General features: G+C 56.0%; 1 protein-coding gene across 5 annotated transcripts in view; it reads right to left on the bottom strand.

Moving 5' to 3' along the window:
• Window positions 1-14275, bottom strand: part of LAMA5 (laminin subunit alpha 5) — a 168993-nt gene that overhangs the window by 6462 nt on the left and 148256 nt on the right. For 4 of the 5 annotated variants that reach the window (XM_043527389.1, XM_037915641.2, XM_037915640.2 and 1 more), the window contains exons 64-79: window positions 13372-13505; window positions 13005-13167; window positions 11946-12077; window positions 11019-11170; window positions 10150-10282; window positions 9215-9355; window positions 8260-8390; window positions 7993-8160; window positions 7615-7747; window positions 6643-6800; window positions 5967-6156; window positions 5160-5312; window positions 3865-4024; window positions 3549-3679; window positions 2827-2917; window positions 1398-1517 (exon numbers count right to left, since the gene is read on the bottom strand). In XM_043527389.1, the coding sequence (XP_043383324.1) occupies window positions 1398-1517; window positions 2827-2917; window positions 3549-3679; window positions 3865-4024; window positions 5160-5312; window positions 5967-6156; window positions 6643-6800; window positions 7615-7747; window positions 7993-8160; window positions 8260-8390; window positions 9215-9355; window positions 10150-10282; window positions 11019-11170; window positions 11946-12077; window positions 13005-13167; window positions 13372-13505 (2290 nt within the window). The remainder of the gene's footprint in view (window positions 1-1397; window positions 1518-2826; window positions 2918-3548; window positions 3680-3864; window positions 4025-5159; window positions 5313-5966; window positions 6157-6642; window positions 6801-7614; window positions 7748-7992; window positions 8161-8259; window positions 8391-9214; window positions 9356-10149; window positions 10283-11018; window positions 11171-11945; window positions 12078-13004; window positions 13168-13371; window positions 13506-14275) is intronic. The other variant, XM_043527390.1, reaches the window with a different exon arrangement.

Raw genomic sequence — 14275 nt, 5'->3', positions numbered from 1 at the left:
CCTCACTCTGCAAGCTGCAGAGCTGTCCAGCTGAAGGAGGCTGTGTCTCTGGCTCCGGTGACTCGGCAGCTGAATGCCGCCTTCTGGGTCCTAGTGCCACTTGTGCTCCCCTTCTGTGTGCTGGGAGACCTCCCGTTTTCTATTCTGTGAAACAGTGAGTGCCAGGAGTGAGGCTGGGAAAAGGGTGTGTGGGGGAACTGAGGAAAGGGGGTGGGGGGGAAGAGGCAGTGGGGGTGGAATAGGGAAGGGGGATGGAGATGGAGAAGAAAAGGGGATGGGGAATCACGTGGCAAAGCAGGAGCCCGACATGCGGGATCCCCTCGGCAGCAGCTGGGGCTCCCCCGTTAAGCAGGCCCATCAAACCCGCACCCTGACAAGCCCTACCCCCCTACACCTAGGCCCCTCTGACAAGCCCCCCACACCCAGACCCCCACCCAGCTGCACCTGGACCCCCACCCCACCAAGCCCCACTTCCCCAGCACCTGGACCCCCCCCCCCCCAAGCTCCTCCGAGCCCCAACCACCTTCACCTGCATCCCCTGCAGGGTCCCCTTGCCCCTGCACCTGGAACCACCAAACGAGCCCCTGTGCATCCAGATCTCCCACTGAGCCACCCGCACCCAGATTGCCCCACACCTGGATCCCCTCCACACTAACCCCTTCCACACTTGGATCCTGCTGGGCTGGGCCTGCCCACCCACACCCTGGTGCACCTGGCGCAGAGGGACAGGGCCCCAGGGTGTTTCTGGGGCAGGCTCAGCCCTTATTCTATGTCAGGGTCAGGTGCAGCCTCTGTCCTGGGGGAGGTGGGGTCTTCAGGGTTATCTCCCACCTCAATGCAGCCAGTGGCTTGTGCTCCCCACTGCCATGCTGGAGCCACATTTATTTACTGACCAATAAAATTTGCAGAATTTTAAAATATTGTGCACATAATTTTTAATTTTTTCGTGCAGAATTCCCTCCGGAGTAAACCAAAGCAGCTGGGGGCCAAGCAAGCACCATGCTCTCATCGTGAGGCTGTTGGGAGCTCTACGGGTAACAATCTTCAATCCCACAAAATACCAAGAGTGGGGGCTCCGAATACACCCCTGCAGCCTTAAACACGGGACAGGGGCAGCTAGACATAGCTACCTCCTCCCAAGCTGAGCGCTTGAGGGGTTAGCAGCCCCAGCCGAGTGCTCTATGAGGACCAGACACTTCTTTGGGAGATTGCCTAACAGACAAACTCAAACAAAGTGCACTGCAGTAGGGGAGCGACCAGCCCCGTGGCGACGGCGGGAACAGAGTACGTGCCCCTGGGCATTGAGAAATTCAGACCTTTTGGGACCAAGATCTGACAGCAGGAACTCTATAGCCCCAGTGACTCACCGCCGGCTCTCCCATGCTCCTCTGACTCACCTGGCACGCCCCCGAGATGGAGCGTCTCTTTGGTATCCACTGAGCGAGTCTGGCTGGGTCCCACTGTGTAGTTTCGATCTGTGTCCACGTCCAGCTGGATCACGTTTTTGCCTTTGATGACTTAGAGAGAAACCAAAGTCAGTGGCGCGATCTCCCCATTAGAGCTGGCCAGAGGGCGGCACTGCTGCGTCACGGCAGCTTTCAGGGTTTGAAACGTGCTTTTGTTCCAAACGAAACCAAAACTTTTCAAATGATTTTGCGACACCGAATTGTGCTGCAAGGTCTGATTTTGGCTCAAAAGGGTCAGCGCCCCCCCCATGGAAGTGACTGGTGAGCCCCTCCCATCAAAAATATCATTGAAATGGATACATGGCGGCAAAACACACCGGCTCCAGCCAAGCAGCATTATTTCCACCAAAAAGGCTCTAACCGGCTCTACTTGCAACTCGAGCCAGCCAGGAGAGGTGGGGAGACTGAACCGAGAGCACTGCAGAGAACAGTGCTGCCCCCGGCCAGCAGGCACACCGCCTTCGGAGCGACTGGCCTATCTACAGGAGACAGCCGAGGCTCCAGAGAGCAGTGCTTAGCTCAAAATGCAACGGGACTCATGAGACATTCATCTCCTGCTCTGGCGTGCTGACGGGCAGAGGAGAGGCACCGAGAAGAGATGCTCCAGGACTGTGCACAGAGTGCCATCAGCTGAGAACCAACATGGCTCTGGACGGCCTCACTCCCTGGCTACCAAGACACAGGGCCAGATTTTCAGCTCCTTGTAGCCGCCCGGCATGCTGAACTCTTCTGACCACTCAGAACAGTGCTAAAGAGGAGCAGAGATCCCTGGAAACCTGGCCCCAGTTCTGAGCCCCTCTGAAAACCACGGCCATGGACTCTCACTGCAGCATTCGGAGACTCATGCAGCTCCCCATAACAAAAGAGAGGGTTTATAAGCGCTAACTGCTAAGGCAGGCAGTGTAGCTAGTGGTTAGAGCAGGGAGCTGGGAATCCGGACACCTGCTTCTCTTCTATTCATGTCTGTTATTAATGTGTTCTGTGACGGTGCAAAGCACTGAACCTGCTCTGACTCATTATTTCCTCACCTGTTAAATGGAGCTAATAATATCAAATAATTAATCCCTCCCTCCCAGTAACAGCCTTAATTACTGTTTGTACAGGGCTTTGAGATCCTCAGACACAGGGCACTAGCGAAGCGGAAACGGTTGTCAGAGGCCTTAAAAAAGCCACCGATTTCTTAATACAGGGAGCAGTCGCAAGTTTCGAACACAGCTCTTTCCAGCTGCGCCTGCAGCCTTGACCGCAGTCCACCCTGCAGGAGGGCAGCAGCGGGAAATCCGAGATTCCTACGGCCCCGTGGGATGATGCCAAATCCCTCCCAACAGTAATAGAGGCTGATTACTGGTTGCCATCTCACCTGCTATGCTGTGCCACTGGCCATCACAGAGTGATGGACGGGCCACCGACGTGGAGAACTCCCCAGCCCCAGTGTTTGCTTTCACTGTGACCTAATGAAACAACAGAGCCAAGTTTAGACGGTTTTGGGCTTAACGGTGGAATGTGAGGGGAGGGGGAAGGGCCCATCCCCGTGGTATCTGAGCACCTTCCAGAAGGGCATTAAGTAATGTGACTGGAACATCTCCCCTCTGGCTCCCTCTCCCTGGGGTGAAGGCTAAGTGCTGATTTTATTCCTTACCCCAGCTAAGGAGCCCTCCTGGGGACAAGCTTTTCCGAAGACAAGCCCCAGGACATCTCTCCTGAGATATGAGAGCAACAAGAGACCTGCTCAAGAAGCTTCCCAGTCAGGAGGGCAGTGGGACGCAGCCGGGGGCTGGCAAAGGGAGGAACGCATCAACTGCTCAGGTTTTAAGGCCCCGCGGTGTGATCAGCCAGCCCTCGTTCCGCGTGTGCGCTGACAGCGCCAAACAGGGGCTGCCTCCTCCAGGCAGCACCAGAGGATCTGAGCTAGAAATGGGCAGGAGGAACTGGCCGGTCGGGCAGGATTTCCATCAGCTGCGTCTAGGCTCACCCCCTGCACCAAAGGGCCACTCTGAACATCTGTAGCCCTTGGGACTCTGCCCCCAGCCCCCAGCCAGCCCCCAGCACTCACCACCAGCCAGCCGCGCCCTGCTGACGTACCTTTGTGTCATCTGCGTACAGAGTGAGGTAGTGCTTTCTCTGCGTGCCCAAGTGGAAAATCAAGGCAGAGGCACTCCGGGGCCGGATATCCAGTCTCAGCTCCAGGTCCTGCCCCATCGCCACAGAGTCGGCTGGAAGGGGAAACGGGAGCCATCAGGGATGGGGAGTGCCCAGTGCCATTCTGGAAGAAGAGGCTATGGCTGCCTCCCAAGGTGAAGGGCCAGGCTGCTTGGGAAAGCACCCATCTGGGCCATATCATGGGGAGGGAGGGTTCAAGGGATCAGGGAGCCCGGGGCCAAGCCAGCTAGTCCGATACCTAAAGTCATGTATCCACCCTCTGCAGCAAAGAAGATGCCACTCTCCAGAGCCCCCTCGTAGCAGGGCGTCACTCCGAAGACGCGAGAGGGGGAGTCCAGGGGTTTCCCATCCAGTTTCAAGTTCTTCAGGCAGCCGCTAAAGCTGGGGACAGAAGTATCCTGGAGAGAGAGGGAGAGGGCCGGGGTTGGCGAGTGCTCGCGGGCCTGGTCCGTTACCTGTCGGCACAGGCCATGGGCGGGAAACGCATGTGGCCAATAAATGGGCTAGAGGGCTCCTCCTCCAACCCACCAGCCACTCCTGGGATTAGTTTCATTGCAGCCTCCTCTTCTGCAGCTCTAGGCTCCCTGACAGGACAAAGGAACAACCCCACAGCTGGACAGAGACCCCTGCCCCATCACAGCAGTCGGCCATTCCCTACAGTCCAGGGCTCCTGGCTAAGGACTGGAGCCAGCACCCAGTGATGCTCAGAGAAGCCCTTCTACTGACTGCCCTGGCTTTGGTCAGGCCCCAGCCCTCCCAAGAGCCCCTTATGCCTGGGGAATGAGGGCAGGGAACAGTGGTAAGACTGAGTCATGCAGACAGAGAGCCCACTACTGTCCTCTGCAACCTCTTGGAGCGGGGAACAAAGCCATCAGAGAACAGCTCCATCAGCGCCTGAGAGTGTCTCCAGGAAACTCAGCAGTGTGTGATCATGGCACTGAAGGCAGCTGGCAAATCTAACAGCACAGCATGGATGCCTGAGCATCACGTGGGCTGGTACTCCTTGGCACTAAGGCCCCTTTATTCCGTTCTGGAAGGGAAGAGGGGACTTAAGCTAAGGGGTCCTGAGGCCCTGTCCCTCTGCACCAGGGTGTGGGTGGACAGGCTCAGCCCAGCAGGATCCAAGTGTGGAGGGGATCCAGGTGTGGGGCAATCTGGGTGCGGGTTGCTCAGTGGGAGATCTGGATGCACAGGGACTCGTTTGGGGGTTCCAGGTGTGTGTGCTGTGCCCGCCGTCCGGCCCCTAGCAGGGCAGCAGGGCCTGGGTGCAAATGAGAATCTGGGCAACTCTCCCCACAGCTGCATTAGCTTAATTTTTGCCTGGTAACTTTTACCACTTTGCACAATGCGGTCGCAGTGGGAGGAGGCTGAGACAAGCCAAGAGACTCCAAGGGCTGCCAGCCAAACTCATCTGGGAAGGCAGTGGTGTGTAACAGGGGTCCCCTGCCCTTGCCAGAAGAGGGAGGACACCCGGTATAAAAGCTCTTCCTGCAGTGAGCTGGGATGGCGTGACCAGGGTCCAGGAGTCCTTACTGGAACGTGAGCCTTGGCTTTCGCAGCAGGAGCTCCCCCCACATAAAACGGGCTTTGAACCAGAAAGTCTCCAGCGGTAGCCACCACGCCGTTCTGAGCTCTCAGGCCATCGATGACCAGTTGAGCCCTGCTCCCATCTCTGCCGAAGAAGACCTGCAACAAGCAAGAGTTACACACCGCGTGGTAAGCTGGGTCCAGAGCAATAACCGCTTGTTTCTACCCATACACATGGTTTACTATGCCCATGGTCCAGCTGGAGAACCCAGCTCTGGCGAGGGAGAAGAATCAGACTAAATTTGGGAAGGGAGGGAAGGCTCCGACATGCTGGAGGATGTAATGGTCAGGCAATGAAATCCTTCTGGCCTCAGAATCGATGGGGGTCCATGATTCCGAAGGGCTCTGATTAGCACCCCCATCAGGTCGTCAGAGGTGCACGACCATAGCCACCAATTGCAGCGATGGAAGGGAGACTGTGTATTTGAAAACATGACCCCTCCCATCACCCACTTTGCTCTCTACAGACACCCCACACCTCTGCCAGACGAGTGGGGATTCGAACCACGTGGGCAGTGTCAAAACAGCTGCCACCTGAAAAAGAACATTAGCTTCAACAACGCAAGAAAAAGAAGCTGCCACAAATATGTTCCCTGCTGGCCACCCTATCGTGGGTGGAATTCCTGCCCCTCCGTGGCACTGCTCTGAGATGCAGAATGGGCAACATGTGAAAAGTTTAGGGCTAGAAAAGGGAGCTTTGTGTGCCATGCATTTCGCCCTCCCAAGTAGCAGCCCAGCTGTCCCTCTGCTTACTGTGTGCCACCTGCCGTCATGGTACTTGTCTTTGCTCCGGATTCTCAGTTTATTCCCATTGAGATCTGCCAGGAACACGAAGCGGCCACTGGAGACGAAGAGGGCCATGAAGGAGCCCTGCAGTTTGCTGGCTACGTAGAACAGCAGCCCACTGGATGAGTTCAGCCTGACGTCCATGGAGAAGAGGGACCTGCAGAACAAGAGGGGCTGTTCAGGGGCACAGTCCCCGCCCCCCCCCCCCCCGCCACCTCTGCGACAAGAGCTTAACACCAACATGCCCCCTGCTACAGCACCTTCCAACTGAGATTGCCAGGAGCTTCCCGACCCTCACATACCCCACAGAGCGGGTTAAGAATTATCCCTGTTATCAAGAGAACTGAGGCACAGAGAGTTTAAGGGCCCGATTATTAAAGGGATTTAGGTGCCTAAAGATGCAGATGGGTGCTACTGTCGAGTGCCATTTTCAAAAGTGCCTAGGCCCCTAAATACCTTTAACAATCTGGGCCAAAGTGACTTGCCACTGATTCCCTTCAGGGAGTCTATGGCAGACCCAGGGCCAGCCCCCAGAACTCCTGACTCCTAGCCCGGTGTCTTCATCATCAGCCCGTGCTGCTCCGCAACGGGTGGTAGAGCAGGGTTTGGGTGTACGGAGACAGGGCAGACACAGCACACTTACCTTTCGCGGAAGGACGCTGGGATGTCATCGAATTCCACATGGCTCGTGGAGGATCCTCCAAACTGGAAGGCACCTTTAGCAGCTTTGGGGTGCCTGGGTAACTGGCAGGTCCTGTCCTGGTAATGTCTGCGGTCTTTCAATGCAGCCTTGCTTGGCACCTACAAGAGAACAATTTGGAAAAGAAAGAGTCTGGGTAAGAAAAGCTACGGCTCCACTGTGGAGGACTTGGGCACTGTCTGCCAACACACACAAGACGAATGCATCGACCCTGTGCCTGCCACCATTGTATCTGGTGCCCATATAGGCCAAAGCCACCCCTGCTCAGGATTATCTGGGCTCACAGAGGGAAGAGCTGGTTTGCTTTTTTTTGTTTTGCCCAAAGGTGCATTGAGTGCCTCTCTACTGCCTCTTCATAGCAGACCTCAAATTACCCCTTCTCCCTTTCCTAAAACTGCTGCCACCCAACTCACAGCTGGGGAGCGTCCCCCTGGGGAACACAGAATCACCAATCCCGGAGTGGCACTGACTCTGCAGGGCACAGTCCCAGACCAGTTGAAGTGTCCCCCACACCAGTGTCCCTCGTTGGGTGACCATGGGACACACTGGGGGCTGGGAAGGCAGAGTGGGCTCCTGGGCATGCAGAGCCTCACCAATCGTCGTGCAGTGCCCGGGGCTGGAGGACACAGCCAGGAGCAGGGAAGAGCGGAGATGGACTGAATGGGTCGGGGAGTGCAGCTCCAAGGCAGCTCCTCTGCTGTCCACACCCAGGCGGTTAATGTCAGCTCAGAGTACGGCGTCACGTTTCACCCACAGCACCCACAATTACAATGGCAGGCAGGAGTTGGGAAGTTCCTTATCCCCGGCCCTGCCCCATTTCCAGCCATCAACTGACTGTACCCTTAAGCCACCAGTCCACAGCTCGGCTAGGAGATGGGAGCAGAGGAGCTGAAGAGTGGGAAGAGAATCCAACACCTTTAGTTTCCGCCTGTCCTCCTTCAGAGACGCTCTCAACTGCTGCGGCTGCCGGTCCCATGGGCAGCTCATGGTCACGTTGAAGCTCTCTGTGTTCTGCTGCAGGTCCACAACCATCTGCGGGTCCAACTTCCTATTGCACAAAGGAACCAGGTCTCCATCCATTACTGTGGGGGAGCCCCGGGGTGGCACATCCGCAGCAGGTGAGCAAACACCAGGTGCATCAGGCACCTCAGCACATCAGGAAGGCGCAGGGGGAACCAGGGTTACAGATGGACTGGGGGAAGGGATAAATGAGCAGATCGATTTGGGAAGGGAAGGGACCAAAGGGGCAAATTAACCAACCCTGGCAGCACCGCAGCGGCACACCGCACTCACCGCTTTACAAAGACATTCCCGATGCAGCCCGTCAGGTTGCTAAGAGCGCCGGCCCCTGGCAAACCGCCCAGTTGAAACAGCATCTGCTCCTCCTGGCGCCTATGCCTCCTGTAGTGATGGGCCCCTTGCTTGGGCCCTTGGAGCTGGTCATCTATGTAAAGCCGAACCCTGCAATGGGAGCATGGCTAGTGATTCACTCGGCCCAGGTGCCCCCTGCGACAAGGCAATGCCTACCAGCGGCGAGAGTGCTGCTCTACCGGAACGTACCCCGTGGCGTCGCTGTAGATGGCGACGTAGTGGCTGGCATCATCCGCGTAGGCATGTTTTGTGGTGAGTTCGGTTTTCAGAACTGTCACGGCTACTCGGCCATTCTTCAGAGACACCTGACAATTCCCTTCCTGAAAAGGTAAAAATAACCCCTCGCACAAGAGCTGGGCATAGCCGAACGACTACAAGGAAACCAACGGCCACTTGCCCTCCTGGTGTGACTTCCCTCCCAGGACACCCAGCCAGGCTCAGAGTTATCAGGGTGATGTCACAGCAAGGGGGATCCTCCATCCAGTCAGGAAGACGTGGCCCCAGGCGTAATGGGAAGTGAGGGTTCCTCATGCCTGGGGAGATCTATTTCCAGGAGAAGTGCCAGAATCCAGCTTTCCATGCTAAGGGATTGGAGAGGATTTTGCGGCTCCCAAAGATGCACCGGGAAGGGGCAAGAGAGGATCTACTAACATTGCTTTTCTAAACAGAGACCCTTCCCCACCCCCTTCCCGTTCACTCACCACTGGAGCAAACTCCTCCCTTTCTTTGAGAGAGTAACAGAAACCTCCTGCCGTACACCCAGGAGACACGGCTCAGATGATCCGCCATTCTGAACTCCCTGCTTCGGCTGTTACTACGAGCCAAAGACCTTTGAACTCATGCAAGAGCTCACCTGCTCCCTGCTGGGATTCCTGTTACAGTCATGCCTCTCCGGTGAGGCTGCAATTGGGGCTGAGGGTGGGGCTTTTGGGGTGAGCAGGATGCCGAAGGCTTTGTTGTCACAAGAGCGTCCCCCTCCCCTCCTCAGCCCTGCTCAATGAACCCTGCTTGCAAGAGCCAGCCGAACCACAGCCTCAAACAGAAGCGGCTCGGGGCTCAGAAACGTGCAGCCCCCTTCGAGGTGAAGCACAGGCCGCACTGTGATGGGGGGCAAGGGGGCAGCAGAAGTGCACTGCAGTCCTACCGCTGTGCTGTGGGAGTAGAGCAGGCCATTGCTCTGGCTAGTTCGGAAGCTGAAGCCTGTGTAGAAGTCCTGCAACGAGGGCACGTTCTTCAGAGACAGCGTCAGGTAGCCATGGCCGTGGAATTTAACCGAGCGGGCCACCTGCAGGAGGCAGAGAAGGAAAACGCAATCACAGGGCGTTTCTCCATTTTACAAGTGAGCCAGGCAGCCACAGCAAGTTGATCCGTGCCTCAGTTTCCCACTCAGTAAAATGGGGATAACAGCACTGCCCTACCTCCCAAGGGGGTTGTGAGGATAAATACAGTAACGGCTGTGCAGTGCTCAGGCCTGGTCTACATGTAAACATTATTTGACTTGGCTACGCCTGTCAGGGGTGCGAAGAACCTTCTCTCTCTCACCGACGTAGCTATGCCGGCCTAACCCCCAGTGCAGACACAGCTCTGTTGACAATGGAACCCTTCCACTGCATAGCATCCGTCATTCTGGGAGGTGGTGTTCCTGACACTGGGGGCCAGGCAAGTACCACAGATACCGGGGGGGGGATGTGTGTATGTCACACATGGCGGTGTGCGTTTCCTAACGGTTTACTCAGCACTGGTACTAGCTGCAAAGAGCTGCTCTGACTCGCCTCCGGGCTGGGTCTCTGCACTGAACGCTCAGTGGGGTACTTGTTTTACGGCAATGTAAGCGAGAGGAGAATCGGGCCTTTAATGCCGCGAGGCAGACAGCTCCGAGATCACGCTCACGGCTCTGAGATCACGGCTCCGCAGCGTTTCCCTTGGATCCTTTCTACAGCTGCAGGCTGTATCTCCTCCTGGAGACACCGGGTCAGAGGGTCAGGCAGCACGCACAGACGCAGACTGCCTCGCACCTGACCCCTGGGGCAGTGGAGAGAATTACCCAGCGCAGTACCAGGACAGAAGTGCCCCACTTACCAGGAGGTCCGAGGTGCACCCATAGCTCACTCCAACTGTATTCATGCGTTTTAGGTCAACGTATTTGCCGAGTGCCTTCAGGCCCTTCATGCAGCCCCGGATCGAACCTCCTTTGGGGAAGATGGCCTTCAAGCTGAAAGGGGGGAAGGGGCTGTGTTAACAGGCCTGTGTCACGCAGGAGCTCAGACTAATGGCTCCTTCCGGCCTTGATATCTATGACCAAACAGACCTGGCTCCAAGGGGAAATGTTTTACTCTGGGGCCGGGGAGATATATGGCGCCTGGAGCATGTGTCAGCTCCAAGTAGGGTGACCAGATGTCCATGGATGACCTCGTGCAAAGGGCAACAGGGAAGTTAAGTCACTGGAAATAAATAGGATGCAACTAAGAGCCCAACCTGCTTCCCCTCTGCAAGGAGCCCTGGTCCTGTCCATTACCAGGAAGAGACTTCTGCCTCATTTACAGGAGGAGAATACAAATCTCTGAGCTCATAGACTATCAGAGTTGGAAGGGACCTCAGGAGATCATCTAGTCCAACCCCCTGCTCAAAGCAGGCACCATCCCCAATTTTTTTTGCCCCAGATCCCTAAATGGCCCCCTCAAGGACTGAACTCACAACCCTGGGTTTAGCACTGGCTTGACGGCTCGGACAGGGCAGGCAGTCACCTAGGTATAGTGGCTACCACACGAATGGCTGTGGGGCTGAGCAGTTATATGTGTCTGGCGAGGGGGCAGGGGAGGTTACGGTACCCATCACATGAATCTTCACGGAAGGATGCTGAAGCAAATCAGGAGAAAGACCTTTTCCTCCCTTCAGAAAGCAACCCTGCCCCCTTCAATGACTCTCCCCCGGCAGGCTAAGACTGTCACCTCTCGGGCAGCAGGAGCACAGGCATGCCCCCCAGGTAGTAGGAAACGGCATTCTCCAGGGAGTTCTCATGCTCCACCATGAAGATGGTGTGTCGCTCCAGCCGCACTAAGATGCGCTTCTTGGAACTCATGGTGAGGAGGAAAATCTGGATCTGGAGTCGAAGAGGAAAATGATAAATAAACTCCTGCACCCTCGGGGTACGGGTTTATCCCCAGTGGAGCAGCGCATGAGAATGAGTCAGCCCCACAGCGCCAGGACAACGTCCCAGAGCCTGCAGGACTTGGTCTGTCCTGCACCGAGCATCTATGTACCAGGAGCCCCGTCCACGCCATGGGAGAAACACTGCCTACAAGTGCCACGCTTACGCTTTGGGTTTCCATAGTGAAGCGCTGGCCAGCAAGGCGGGGACACGTCCCTCGGAGAGAGACAGCCCCAGGAGGGTGCAGAGAATCTCTGGCAAGCAGAGCTCCCAAATGCCTGCTAAGGGGATGGATTAGCACAGCCAGCCTGTGCTGCACTACCCAGCTGCTTTGCACTGCTGCAGCCTTTCCTGCAACAAGGACAGACAGTGCCTTGGGCATCCCCTAGCCCGAGCTTCACCATGTTTTCCCCTTCTGGAGCCTGTGATTACATCCCTCGTCCTCACACAAGGAGGCTGGACGAGCAGCCCACGCAAGCCCTTGTCCAGCGCTGCGCCATCAGCAAACGCCGAGGGAGAAAAGCAAGCGACAGGCTCTGCTGTGAGCGGACACCATGGAACTGAGAAGGTCTCCTCCAAACGGCCAGGTGTGGTACCAGCTGGATCAGGCCAGGCACCTCCTGCTGCTGCCAGGCCCCACCACTTCTAGATCCCAAGCAGAGATCGCTCATCTAGGAGCCCAGGGAAACACCAACCCTGGGGTGGAGCATCTCCGGCCCTGAATTACCGCTTTGTTCGTGGTGCTGCTGACGGTGAGAGACATGGGGTCACTGCTGGATGCTGCCATCTCAAGGCCTTCCTTGAAGTCATAGTAAAGCACCAGCTTTCCATCCCGAACAGCCAGACACAGGAACTGGCCCTGTGGGGAGGGTAAGACAAGTCCAACTCAGTCTCTTGGTGCACTGAGGTGACAGTTCCCCCAGCAAGGGATCACAGTGTTTGGAACCAGAGCGCCATCATCACTCAGTGCGGATAGGAAAGGAATGATCCAGGGCCCGATCCTGAGCCCAGCCTCCCTTTCAGCACCTGGGATTTGTGGGAGAAAACCACCATAGCCAGAGTCTACACCAAAAACCCGTTTGGGTGTGTGGGGAGTTGGGCAGGTAACTGTGAAACTGCAGCAGAATCTCAGGGACTCTGTCGTCACATAGCAACCCTTGTCCCCACAAAGCACAGAACGGAAAGGCAGGCGGGGCTGGCAACACCCACCTCCCAGCAGCAAAGCCAGCCCCGCCTCTGGCTAGGAGGAAACACAATCTGGCTCTTCAGAAGGGGAGTCCGTCCGGTACAGCGCACAGACGGGCGGCAGGGCTCAATGCTCCCTGGGCAGGGCTCGCAGAGGCTTTCTGCTCCTAAAAGCAGCTTTTTTTATGATTGAAATGAAAACATCCCCTTTGCCAGCTGGCTGCGTTGGGCCTGGAACCTCCGGTGGCTTTTGAAGCACACTGCGAACATATGGCTCCCCAAAAGCCCTTTGCCTTGCTCCGAATCCTGTGAAAACCCTCGTCCTCTTGCAGTGCTTTTGCACCTTCTTGTGCCGAGTGCCTGTCCTATGACATCACGTCTGCCAGAGCTGCAAACTCCTTCAAGCAAGGGCTTTGTCTTTTTAGCACCATTGCTGGGCTCCTAGGCTCCTGAACCAACCCCCGTGGACCACAGAGTGAATCGGCTCGTGCCTTCGACAGAATAATAAGATTCAGATGCCCACCCCCGTTCCATCGACTCACTCAGTGTATGTGAACCCCCCAGAGATGAACAAAGGGACAAATGCGGGAGGGGGACCTGCCTGATGCTCCAAGAAGAAGAGAATCCCGTTGTAAGAGACCACACGAATTTCCTGTTCAAAGCGCTTGGTCGAGCCGATCTGGCTCTCAAATTTGATTTCTGCGTAGCCAGTACCATCAAAGTAGGAGCCATCTGTCAGCCAGGGATCTCCTGTGGATTTGGACCTGAACAAGGCGAGAGAAAGAAAAAGGGTTACAGGCTTTTAGGGGTGGGGAAGAACTTTCAACAAAAATTACTACAGTCAAACTCAGTTGAAGGTTTAACTGAAAGTCACCCCCTTCCCGGTGACTATCTCGGCACCCTTCTAAGCTCTGGAGGGACAGGAGACGTTCCCACCATGCTGAAGGCAGTGCAGTGAGTTCTCATACCTTGCACAGGGTTTATCAGCAGCTGTGTCCAGGTGGAAGGTGCGCTGGAAGTTGTATAGACTCACCACCTCCTCATTCAGCGTATCCATCTCGATGCAGCCCCGGTAGCTGGGGTAGCGCAGTGTCACTGGAGGCTGAAGAAGAATGTCACTGTCTACGGCTACACGTTTTTAGGGTTAGTTTAATCCAGCGGGGCAGATCCTGCCTTCCTGAGCATTCAGCTCTCACTTTAACGTAGGGGAACCAAATAACTAACAGGCAAAGAAAGCAAATGCCTCCAAACAATGCTAGGTATTAAATGGAATGCGCTTATAACAAATGCTGAGATTCAGCAGAGAGCTCAACAACCCCTTATCTCTAATATTACCCAGAAAAGATGGAAACACCTGGGTCATGTGATAAGGATGAAGCCAGAGCACCTGCCATGGCAGATGTGCTTCTGGTCAGCTGGGGGAACATGTACAAGGGGCTGGCCAAAAGAATCCCCCCATCCAACTGTATTTAGAGAAAGAAATCTTATGGACTTCACAACAGAGGACAGGCACAGAGCGGCTTGGGACAGAACGGTACAGCAGGGCCACCTCTGTTCATTTATTTGATAGCTACCTTCCAAACATGAGCGCAGCCCCCTGCGGTTTGTGCCACTCACAAGGGGTGGAGAGGGAGCCAGAACTGTATCTGATCCAGGGAACCCCAGTGCTCAGTGGGGACAAACCCACACAGACCCAGGCCTGTGAAGCCAGGGAGCAAGGGGGAGGAACAAACGGAAAAGGCTCTTTGTGGTATCGCAAATCCTAGTCCAGTGGAGACACAAATGTGCCCACAGGTGTAAACGGAGTCAACTGAGAATCAAAGAATCCAGGGACCCCGTCTCCGCCCGCTCCGCTGCATTAGCCCATCTCAC

Source organism: Chelonia mydas, chromosome 13, assembly GCF_015237465.2.
Source record: "Chelonia mydas isolate rCheMyd1 chromosome 13, rCheMyd1.pri.v2, whole genome shotgun sequence".
NCBI classification, from domain to species: domain Eukaryota; kingdom Metazoa; phylum Chordata; order Testudines; family Cheloniidae; genus Chelonia; species Chelonia mydas.
This window is presented reverse-complemented; position numbering and strand designations above follow the sequence as displayed.